The sequence below is a fragment of the Anser brachyrhynchus genome, assembly GCF_964034855.1.
Source record: "Anser brachyrhynchus genome assembly, chromosome: 14".
In the NCBI taxonomy this organism is placed as follows: Eukaryota; Metazoa; Chordata; class Aves; order Anseriformes; family Anatidae; genus Anser; species Anser brachyrhynchus.
The window spans coordinates 14,067,412-14,078,424 of NC_137709.1; the positions used below are offsets into that span (position 1 = coordinate 14,067,412).

The 11,013-nt window shown below is 47.5% G+C and overlaps 1 protein-coding gene across 3 annotated transcripts in view; it reads left to right on the forward strand.

The window, feature by feature from the left end:
• Positions 1-6,499, forward strand: part of LOC308177958 (uncharacterized protein) — a 41,184-nt gene extending 34,685 nt beyond the window's left edge. For 2 of the 3 annotated variants that reach the window (XR_013939518.1, XM_080555876.1), the window contains exons 6-8: positions 3,086-3,265; positions 3,644-3,902; positions 4,531-6,499. Coding sequence is in view for 1 of the 3 variants with exons in the window: in XM_080555876.1 (XP_080412002.1) it covers positions 3,086-3,105 (20 nt within the window). In the remaining 2 variants the exon portion in view is untranslated. The remainder of the gene's footprint in view (positions 1-3,085; positions 3,266-3,643; positions 3,903-4,530) is intronic. The other variant, XR_013939517.1, reaches the window with a different exon arrangement.
• Positions 6,500-11,013: the final 4,514 nt, after the last annotated feature.

Sequence of the window (11,013 nt, forward strand, 5' to 3'; positions counted from 1 at the left end):
TGGAGACTGTAGGAGACCTTCTCAGCTCCAAGCTTCCAAACTGCCTTGGGCTCTCTCGTTTCTGTACTCACTTAAATTGAGGGTAAAACTTTCCCTGACTTCAGATGGGAGCAAAATTTGAAAGATCTGGAAGGACTTCTTGGAAAAATCCCAGGCTCAAAGATAATACAAGTGAAATTCAAAAGCCAGCCCAAGCAAAGGCAGAGGTTGGTGTGGGCTGAGGAGCCCATCCTGTTAGCATCTCCCTCTGAACACAGTAGTGGTGACATGTTGCTTTTTTCTCCTGACACATTGTCCATCTACCCAGGCTTCTGACAGAGCTCAAGTATAGATCCTTTGGGATAACAAAAATGAGAAAAAAAAAAAGTTAATTATTGGTTGCCCATTTTTGCCTTCTCTTTGCATTTCTGGGTTCCTGTCATTTTCTTCATTCAGTTTTCCTGCATGTAAGACTTGCGTTGTAGCTGGTTAGATGGTTGTGGAGTGGAGAAAGGGGAGGGTTCATGATGCACTAAAACAATCAGAAGGTTTCTGTCCCGCCGGCTACACTCAGTAGGCACCATATGCTGCAGCATTTCTTCATTGTTCTGGTAGGATGCTTGGAAATTGAGCTGTAAATAACCCAGCGAACTGTTTACCGCTAAAAGCATGTTTCCAAAAGCTTTCGAGAAGGAGCATAGAAGACATGACATGATTTGGGGGAGACGCAAACAAGCCCCGCATTGGGAGGCTTGGCTCTGGCCGTGGTGGGAACTCCTTGGTGCATGCGCATCGCGCCTGTCCCGCACCCATTACCCAGATCCGGATCAGAGGTGGCTCAGCACCAGCCCACTTGCTCAGCCGTCACCGAAGCCCACGCTGGCACCAGTTTCTTGCATGTGACCCAGCCACCAGCCAATCCCCAGGGCCGGTTTCGAATGTTAAACGCTGCTGTAAAGCAGCCCAGACAAGCTAGAGGCCAAGAATGTTTTCCGGAGATAATTATAAATACTGGAAAGCGAGGAAAAAAAAAAAGAGAGAGAAAATGAGAAAATTGGGATGTGCTGACAGAAAGCAAAACCAGAACAAAGTGTTTTCACCCCCTGTTTACAAACAAGCAGTCTCGCAGCGGTTACTGGGCTTAGCAAAGACACAGCTTTGGAATGGGAGAGGAAATCACCTTAGGACTTTTGGACCGCACTAAAATTTTTGGAGACAAACGCTGAAAATAACAAACAAGCCCAGCAAATGACAAAATTCCTCAGCAGAAGGAACATTTCCTCCAACATGGGGAGCTACGGATGGGACTGAGTGCAGTCCCTAAGCTGCTAGTCATCAGATGCTTTGTTACAAATTGTGGTTCTTCCTAATTGAGGCTGGACGTTTTTCAATTTGCTCTCCATAAAAGCAGCAGAAACCAGTGGTGACAATCTGGGCCCACTGATGGTGGTGGGAGTGTCACCATAAATGTCAAACAGGCTCAAGCTTGCACCCACGGTTTGACTTTTGGCATTTTAGGGCCATGGAGCGTGGTGGGAGGCTGGGTGCTGAGTCCATTTCTTTCGTAATTTGGGGTTGGGGCTAGTTGAAGAAGTGCGCTCTCCTCGTGAGACACCTGCTAGTACGGGCTGCTGCTGCTCAGCTTTCTGCTAGCCATTTACGTGTAAATACTGCCCACATTTCCAGGCATTTCCTGAGTCTGGTGTATGGAAGTATTTTGGTGCATAGAAAAACATTAAGCCAACTGTCTTTTTTTTGCAACATGGCAAAAGCAAAGTAGCCCACGAACATTGAGCTGTTCTAATGTATCGAGGTTCGTTGGGATTGGGATAGGCTCTTGGCCTCGTTCCACTCGGGACCGAGATTCTCGGAGGAGGCACGTGGAGGGGCCGGGAGGTCACGGGGCTGGGGCTGCTGCTGCCCCCGGCCGAGCCCCGGCGAGGTCTCCTCGGGAAGCATTCGGCAGAGGAGGTGGAAAAAGTAGGTCAGGCTCTGCTCACAAACGCACCACTTACATGCCGCCAATTCTAATGAAATTAGGGAATGAATCAGTGTTAGAACCTGGGCAAAGGAGATCAAAACTTGGTTGAACTCTCATAGGGAAAGAGAGTCCAGCTGTAGCTGCTGCCTAGTCGGTGTCTGAAAAAAGCTGTAGAAATGAAGTAAAATAGACCTATGTGTTCTTAGAGGGAAAAAACAGCGAAAGCAAGGGGAAAAAAACAACCACCTTCATGCAGCATTCAGGGCAGGCACAGCCCTGGAGCCTCTCCTTTTTGGTACCCCCACCACTGTACATCTTGTGTACTTCTTTCTCCCTCTTTCCAACAGCCCAGCTATTTTACGGTGACTTATTTCACAATCAAAAGCTGCTTTGCAAAAAAAAAATATACACAAAATAAGACCCAAAAAGCCGCCTGACTCATCCAAGCAGGACCCAGTCAGTTTGGATACAGAGTGGGCTTAGGGAGTAGCTGCGGATGAGCATTTCTGGGATGTCGTTTCAGCCCTGACCAAAGTCACTTTTTTTTTTTTTTTTTTTAAAGTACCCCGACAATTAGTGGTAAAAGGTCACTAGTAAAAATGAGTTTTGTGGTTTTGCAACTTTGCATTAAAAAAACCACCACACTTCTGGCACCGCGTCTCCCGGTTGGCAGCCTTTCCGCAGAGTGAATTGAATAAGCATGCAGGCTGAAAAGCCCGTTCACATTGGTCCCTCTAGGTCAGGGTTGCGTTATGTTAGCGGGGTGTTGGGGAGTTTGTGTTGCACCTGCCTGAATACAGCTGGTGGGAGAATTAGAGCAAGCAGAGGTTTAATTTTCCCTTCGTCCCAGCGTCTCACACTCCGTCAGCCCTGGAATGCATCATTTGCAATTAAAATCTAATGAAATCAAATTGTGAGATCATTTCAAAGTTACTGACCTTAGCGTTTAACAGGTTGTGAATGTTTTTACAAAGGCTGAGGTGGTAGAAATATTTTATTTCATATTTTTTATCCTTCAGAGACCTCAGAGTAATAAACAATTAAGCTGAATCCAAGCTAACTGTGGATAGCACAAATTGGCTTTTATAGGGTGTCCAACGCAGCTTTTTTCTGTGCGCTCCTTAGGAACTGGGACCCAGGCTTGAGGCATTATCAGAGGTGATGAAAGCAACTAAAAATTACAGTTCCACTTCCTGTTTTGCAATGAGAAGTGATACCAAATACAGCCTGGAAAGGATCCACAACTGTCATTGGAAGTTTTTGAGATCTTGCATCTCCAGAACATCCCAACTGACTTTATTGCAGGTAAGCATGTGGGGGGGCAGGTGCCTTGTTAGCACTGCTTGGCCCTGTCCAAAGCTTCCTTGAGCTGCGTGGAAGCAGGAACAAGTTGTTGTGTCAGGTGTTGAACTTTCAGGCCTGGTTTCTCTTGGATTTTGTCTTTCTTTTGGTGTCTCCCCACCTTCCTGTCTATCACACAACCCAGCTGCCTTCCTCTGTGGGAGAACCTCAAGTGTAATTGCATCAAGGAGGTTTCTCGGTGGGATATTTTTACCAAAAAATGACCATGCCAATAACCAACCCAGTCCATCTTTGGACTGGTTCCGGTCTAGACATGAAATTATGTTTTCTAAAATGTTGTTACAGAAAAGTAATCCATTTTCTCTTCTTCCCAATGGGCAGGATGACTTTGGCAACATTTTGGTGGAACTCCAGGCATGCTTGAAAGCAACAGCAACAGTGTTTTTTTCTTCAGTGAACTAGAATTTCATTTCTGCACTTTCAAAAGAACACTGTGATGGGATCCATAGCAAGAGAATTAAGAAATGTAGGGAAAATCTTAACCACTGCCAGGTCTGGATTTCCAAGGACACAGCTGGTCTTTCTCACCGTCTCATTTGGTGGCCTGAGGTGCCTGAATTGAGCTCCGCAGAAAAGAAAGGTTAGTGTGGAGACTGCTGCAAAAGCCAGGCGTGCCCCTAATTTAGTGGTGTATTTAATTAATCATACATTTCATTTGATAGGAGCTGTCTCATGGCCTCTACAGGGCCTGGGCATGCCTCAGTGAGCGATGTCACTGCAGGTGCAATTAGAAGCTTCGTTAGAGCTGCTCATTAACTACGAGCAGTTGTCCATCCACCTGCAGGCGTCCTCATCCACCTGCAGGTGGCTGAGCCCTGGCCCTGCCACCACTGCTGGGCTCTCGGGACAGGTGGGTGCCAGGGGAGCACGAGAGGCAGACCTGCCCCAAACAGCACGGAGCACTGGGTGGCACCTACATAATGCAGCTAACAACCCTTCAGCGAGTAACAGGGGACGGGGAAGCTTCGGGCTAGAAAACGTTGGGGCACTGCAATTTGATTTGTTCATTTACCGCTACGTAAAGCATGAGGCATTGGTTGCCCTTGAGCATCAGGTGACTGCGGTGACACAGCTGATCCCTTTTCCTGCAAACGTGACTTTGCTGAGTCCAAATTCCTGCATCCCTCCACAGGAGTGCACAGCACTCCTCAAACCCCACTAAACTGAGTGTGATTGCACCAAATGAAGCCCCAAATGCTGCTTTTCAGGTGCATGGCTGCTGCACTGTGAGTGCACTGAAAAGCTGGTGCAGCGGGGGCACCAGCTGCAGGCACAGCACTTCCCATGTTACCCAGTGGTGAAGTCTTTAAGTGAACAAGAGCTCTTGGTCCCATCTCCTGGCTGGATGAGCACTGCGGTCGGGTCGTCAAAGTGCACCAAAACCTTGAGGGCATGGCAGGTGCCCGGGCTTACCTGGCATGGCAGTGCCAGCCGGGCAGCGGGAGGTGGCAGGGACATGTCCCGGTTTGCCTTCAAACCCTGGGCTGAAATGCCTGAGAGAGCCAAAGTCTGCGGTTTGTAGAATTTATTTCCGTGTTTATAAAACAGAATGGTACGAAGGGGATAAAGCGCTGTGTTCCTCCTGCAAGCTCAAACAAAGCACAACAGAGGCCCAGCAGCAGCACACACTGCCCCCGGCCGCAGCCACCCTGGGGCCCAGCTCCAGTGCCGGGCCTGGTGAATGGGTCAGGCTGGGAACAGCCTTGGGGCCCCTCACGTTCCTCGGTCCCAATTCACGCTCTTGGCGCTGTCTGCAGGTGACAGCAAGGGGAAGACGGGGTGGGTTGCAGGGGTCATGGCAATCCCTGAGGTCCCTGAGGGGGAGCGGAGTTTGACTGGAAGACACAACTAGGGGAAAAGCTGATGAGGTGAAGTTCAGTGATCAACACACAAAATGTGAAAAAAACGATTAGTTTTGTGTTCTGGATGTCGTTCCCCAGGAACAAACAGCAGCCTCCCATCGCCCCGTGAATACACCAGTGGCTTGGGAAGAGAGGGAGGTCACTGAAGGAGTGGAGCTTGCCCTTGTGGCCGCAGTGGCCATGAGCCCGGAGGGTGGTGGTGGCCGGGCCCAGTGGCCACGCTGTGGGGTGAGGGCCGGCAACCTGTGGACCAGGCCGTCCTTCACTGCTCCCAGCCTCGCTCGCTTTCAAGATGCACACCGCTCTTCTTTCATCTCTTGGATTCAAATCCACCATAATAAATAAAATTCTTCCTGTCTGAAAGATACATTAATTTTGGTGGTCTCAAAAGTAATGAAAATAAATACTGGGCTTGGCATGCAGAGCCCCGACTGGAGCGAGGAGCAGAATGTGTGTACTTGGAGTTGTTTTTACAAGAACATAAGCTGTGGAAAAAGCTTGGCTTTTAGCTCATGGTCTCTGTGTGTCTGAGGAGAAACAGGGAGATTTGAGAAGTTCAGTCAAACATGTGGCGACGTCTTCTAATAGGAGTTTTTGTGCGGAAGCAGCACCCGTCCCCACAGGCCTTGCCCCTTGGGGGTGGCAGCGCTGGCCTGTGATGTTTTGGGACTGTTACAACACATCAGGAGGGGGGAGCTGCGACAGAACCAGCGTTAGCTCAGTAAGGGGAACCTCATTTGCTGTCCCTGCCCTTGTGGTGGCTGAGCTGCTGGCGCTGGGATGTTGTGGTGGCCTCAGTGAGTGGGAACCCAGACCCACAGGGACCCCCGGAGGAGCTGAGCTGCCCCTCACTGAATGTCACTGTTAATTTTTTGTACAAAGGTCATTTGTATCGGGCAGCTAACAATGTTGTGCTAACCGGAGCTGGCCCCAGCAGCATCTCCCCGCCCCAGCAGTGGGAAAATGGAGGCTGACACCGAATGCCGTGAGATTCATTCCTGGCTGGCCGGCACTTGCCTCCGTCCTGGTTCTCCAAGCACGTGGCTGTGCTGCACCGTGTGCCGGGAGGAGGAGGAGCAGCCAGGTCCCTGCTTGGCCGTTGCCACCACAGCAGTGGAGACACAGCCGGCCCTGGTGAGAGGCACCATGAGCACGGTGGTGCCAGTTCTTCCACAGGCTGTAGGTTTGGTTGCCCCCATCACCAAAAAAAATGGGCCCGTAACACAGACAGGCTTCGCTGCTGTTGGGCGTGAAAGCCGTGTGTTTCTGGAAGGGTGCTTGTTGTTTGAGAACAGGTGAATTGTTTGGTGTTGCTCACGTGTATATGCTATGGCAGATTCAGAATTCGGACAGAAGCCATTGGAACACCTGTGGTACTAATGATTGTTTTTTCGTTTGTCCAAGAAAGATGGGTGCCTCGGGGTATGTTTGTCTTACCCTGAAAACTCAGTCAGACTTCTCCAGTGGACCAGGCAAGTCACAGGAGCACATTGATGGGACTGCCTGGTAGTACAGTGAACAATGAAGTACAAATCTGAGTTTTAATAAGCTTTGTAGAAAATATCTGACATCTAAATATCATAGAGTGAGAAAGACATTGCAGTCTTGAATTAATGAGTAGCATCACGAAGCCAGCCATAAGACAGGTGCAGATATGAATACAAAACAGCACGTGTGTCTTACAGAGAACCAAATATCCTATAAAATTCTACAGCATAAAGATGTTAATGCAAAGCATAGCTTATTTACAGATTAAATTAATAGTCTCAGGAATACATCCAGAACTTCTTTTCTCTGCAGGCAACCAGAATCATATCCCAGGGGAGATTCCTGATGAGTGGCACCTTACAAATAAAAATAATGTCTAGGATCGGTGCTGGGCTATGTGAAGGTGAAGGTCCTGCTGGCAGCGAGCTCCACACAGCCGAGCTCTGCTCAAGACCTGCTGTGTTGCACTCGCCGAAGGTCAAAGAGCAGCCCGGCCAGAAATAGATGGGCTCTGTGCGCGGGGTTCGTTCTTGGAGCCCACTCATTTCCCTCCTCTGGAAAAAACAGTGGAGACCATGGTACACTGGAAACAACAGTGCTTCATTCAACCTTCCTGGCAATCCTTTCAGCTGTATTTCAATGACTTGTTATTTTGATAAACAGCATACATGCCAAGACCTTTCAAGGTGAAGAAGCGCGCACTCAGCATTTCCCAGAAGCTGCAGCATCCCATTTGGATGCACAGCTCATGTGATTTCATCTTCAGGAGCTGCTTAGTTTCATTATAGTGTTGCTTTGTGCTGGATGTGTTTTGAGAAGTTGGCTACTGTGGTGGACCCAGCCCATGACAGGGTTGAGAAGGGGTCAGTTTAGATACGAAACATCCAGAAAAACCAGCTTCATGGCTGGGAGCTTGCTGTGTCAGCTCCTCTTGGCGAGGAGAAGTCTTAATCAGGCTATAAGTGATGCAAAAAAGCTGAAAAAAAATTTAATAAAAGCTACAGCATTAACAAATACTGAACTGACGACCTTTGATATATGAAGCAAATGCTTCATCCACTAGCCTCTACAAGGTTTCATTACCAGCCATGGGAATTTACAGGTGTTAAATTAGCTGCAAGATAGCTCTCATATTGTTGCCTGACCGTAATAGAACATACTGAAAAAGTTAATAAAGAACTGAACGCAGGGGCTGCAGAGTTCAGACACAACCTACTCGCCAGTTCATTCTGAGGTCTTCATCCAGCTAAATTCCAGTACAAGCCATAATTTTTTGTGTGATTCTGTTTATTCCTTCTTAATCCTGAAGGACAGCACCCACTGGAGGAGTACGTATTGCCAAAGAGATGGAAACCAAGAGAGAAGTGGCACAGAAGTGATCTCGCACTGCTCTACTCACACATAAGTTTGACATCCCACCTTGGATTCCTCTTTCACCATTTTTACTACAATCAACAGATAGGAACAAGCCTTTTATATAGCAAAACTGGAGTCCCTTTTCTAAAACTGTTTGCATTAAATAGCTGGAGAATTGTAAAAACTGAAAATTCACCCAGACTTTCCAGGTAGACTGCAGCAATCAAAAACCAACTAATTACCTACGTCCATAAATTTTACAATTATATTTTGAAATCACACACAAAATATTCCTTGTTATTGACAAATCATAATAGAGACAGCACACACATAATTGCTGGAAGTCCTTCAGCTCAGTTCCTTCCCTACGTGCTCTCGCTGCTGCTGTTTCTGTTGAAGTGACTGCCAGTTGCAGGTGCATGGGATTCCTTTGCCTCGTGTCCTGTCTATTATGTAGGTTTTCTGGTGGGAACAGGATCTGGCCCACTGATAAGAATAGTTAAGGCTTCCTTTCTTGGCGATAAAATTATGTTTGAAAAGTACGGTGTAGTACACTGGGGGCAGGAAGGAGAGATGAAGGAGTACTTAAACAGGACTGTCAAACCACTGTTTTTTTCTTAAAACAGGATTTTTTATATTCAGAAATCCTTTGGTGTCGCCAAACCACCAGATTAAATATTGGATTTTGTCTAATAATCTCAGTAGTTTAACAAGACAAAGTCTTTAATATTCAGTGGTGGTACAAATTGAAAAAAAGCAAAAAAAAAAGTTTCAGAAGGCCTTGTTAAAGCCCCAGTGTGTGGATAACTAAATTAAGGAGCAATTACAGCTCTAGCAGGTGTAGCCAAGTGCAAAACTCAAAGCAAAGGAGCAGGGTAGGGGAGGAGGGGGCAGCCACGTCCACCTGCTGACACTGGGGCTTGTGGGCATCATTCATTTGCCTCAGTGCTACAGAGAGGCCACACTGTAAACACAATGTTCATCTTCCTTACACAACATTCAGACAATGATTTCAAAGCTAAATTAGACTATGTGCATCTTGCAGTGTCCCCCTGTAAAGAAGCAAAAATGTAACAGATGGGAAAATACAATAAAGTAATTTTATGACAGTCACAACAAGCCAAGAAACTATAAAATGGCAGCTGATAGAAAATAAGCTTATAAAGTGTATGCACCATTAGCTCTTGCTAGAGTGGGGGCACTGAGCGAAACGAGGAGACACCAAAAGCCCTGAACCCAGCAGTGGTTGCAGGATGCTGGGGCCGGGCAGCGGTGCCGCGGGGCAGGGGGCAGCGGGTGTCCGCATGCTGCGTGCCCCTGGGAGCGCCCGGCGTGGAGGAGCTGCTCTGCGATTCCTATTTCCTGTGGCTCGAGGTTGCCTCGCCGCCCCCTCGCACAGTAAATGAAACACCTCTGGCAGTGCGGTGAGTTTGATTAAAAAACAGGAAATATGGGAGGTAAGACATTTCCAATAATGCCTTCGAAACTGGGGCCTGGTCTAATGGCCCGTAACTCACTGGTGTCAGAGAAGCTATCGCTAGGTAAGAGGTGTGCACTCTGTCCTTGCATGCAATGAAATCAGCTTTGGAATGAGGCTGAATTGTTTTTCTTAATCTTTCTCTTTTGCTTTGCTTTTTTTTATTATTTTTTGTTTTTAAACAAAGGCTCTATATGATTTTCTCTTACTTTTTCTCCTGGGGGTTTGCATTTTCTCTGCTCTTTAACACTGAATCACAGTATCTTACATTTATATGGTACCCAAAGGATCCCGAAGCATGCAGAAATTATAAGCCAAATTTTGCTCTTGGAAGCATGAGCTCAGCTCATACCAAAGTTAATGGGAGGTGAGTACAAACATCTAAAGGGAAGAATTTGCCCTTCAAAACAGGAATCATTTCACCCACTGCTGAAACACAGCTGCCTGTGAGGCAAAACATGGCAAATGGTGAAAGGTTCGGCCCCACGAGGTGCTGATCGCTATCGGCGCTCGAAGACAGCGGCCTCGGGGCAGTCAACACCAGCAGCGGGGTGCTGGCTGCCTTGCGGGTGTCTTGGGGCTCCGTCTCATCAATACGCAACTTTCTTGGCTTTTACGATTGAAAACTTAAAGGGCTCTTAAAATTAACTTTCTTTGTTTCTATTTTGAATTGACTTGGACTTTTCAACTCAAAATGTTTCATTTAAGGGCTTTCTAAGGCCAACATTTTCAGACTGGGAAGTCTGAATAAAACCATTTGGCTTGTGTGCAGCAGCCGTCATGTCACAGAGCTGTGCTTGCTGAACTTGCACATCGGATGAGATTTATTTGCATGTTTAGAAATGCTCTTTTCTTTGTTTCTTACTCTAGAGACCTTCAGGTGATGGAGGCCGGTGGTTAGAGGGGGAGCTGAGGTTTCCTTCGCTGGCAGGGAGCTGGGTGTCAGGTTAGGGATGGTGGCTGGTGGCTGCTGCCCTGATGGCCCAGGCAGGTAGAGGCACAGGCCATGGGATTAAACCCAGTGCCCAGCACACCAAGTAGCAGAGTCGAAACTCCCTTCCTGTGCTCTTGTTTTCCTTTAGCTTTGCTAGCAAAGGATGAATTTCAAACTGTTCTGTCTGAGTTCTTTTTTGGATAACTCACCCCAAAGATGCAATCCAGATGCATAGCCAAGTGCCTTAAACCTCTGAACCGACTAAACCAAATTATATAAAATCTTCTGAGTTTGCAAAATCGAGTTGGGAATCTCAAGAAAACAGGCGTGCTTAGGGGATTTCCAGCATTTCCTCCTCCTTCGCAGGTTGGCAGTATCACAGAGCAGCCTCTTCCCATGGTGTTCTGGCACTCCTGGTCTCCCTCCCAGCCAGGAGAGTAATTTGCAAAGGTGCCCAAAGTTAAAAAATTATGGGGGAGAATGCTGTTTGGCCTGTTCAAAGCACAGAAGGCTTCTTTTAAGCATGGGACAAAATGATGGCTTCTCATCCAGACAGGTCCTGCTTTCCGCGACT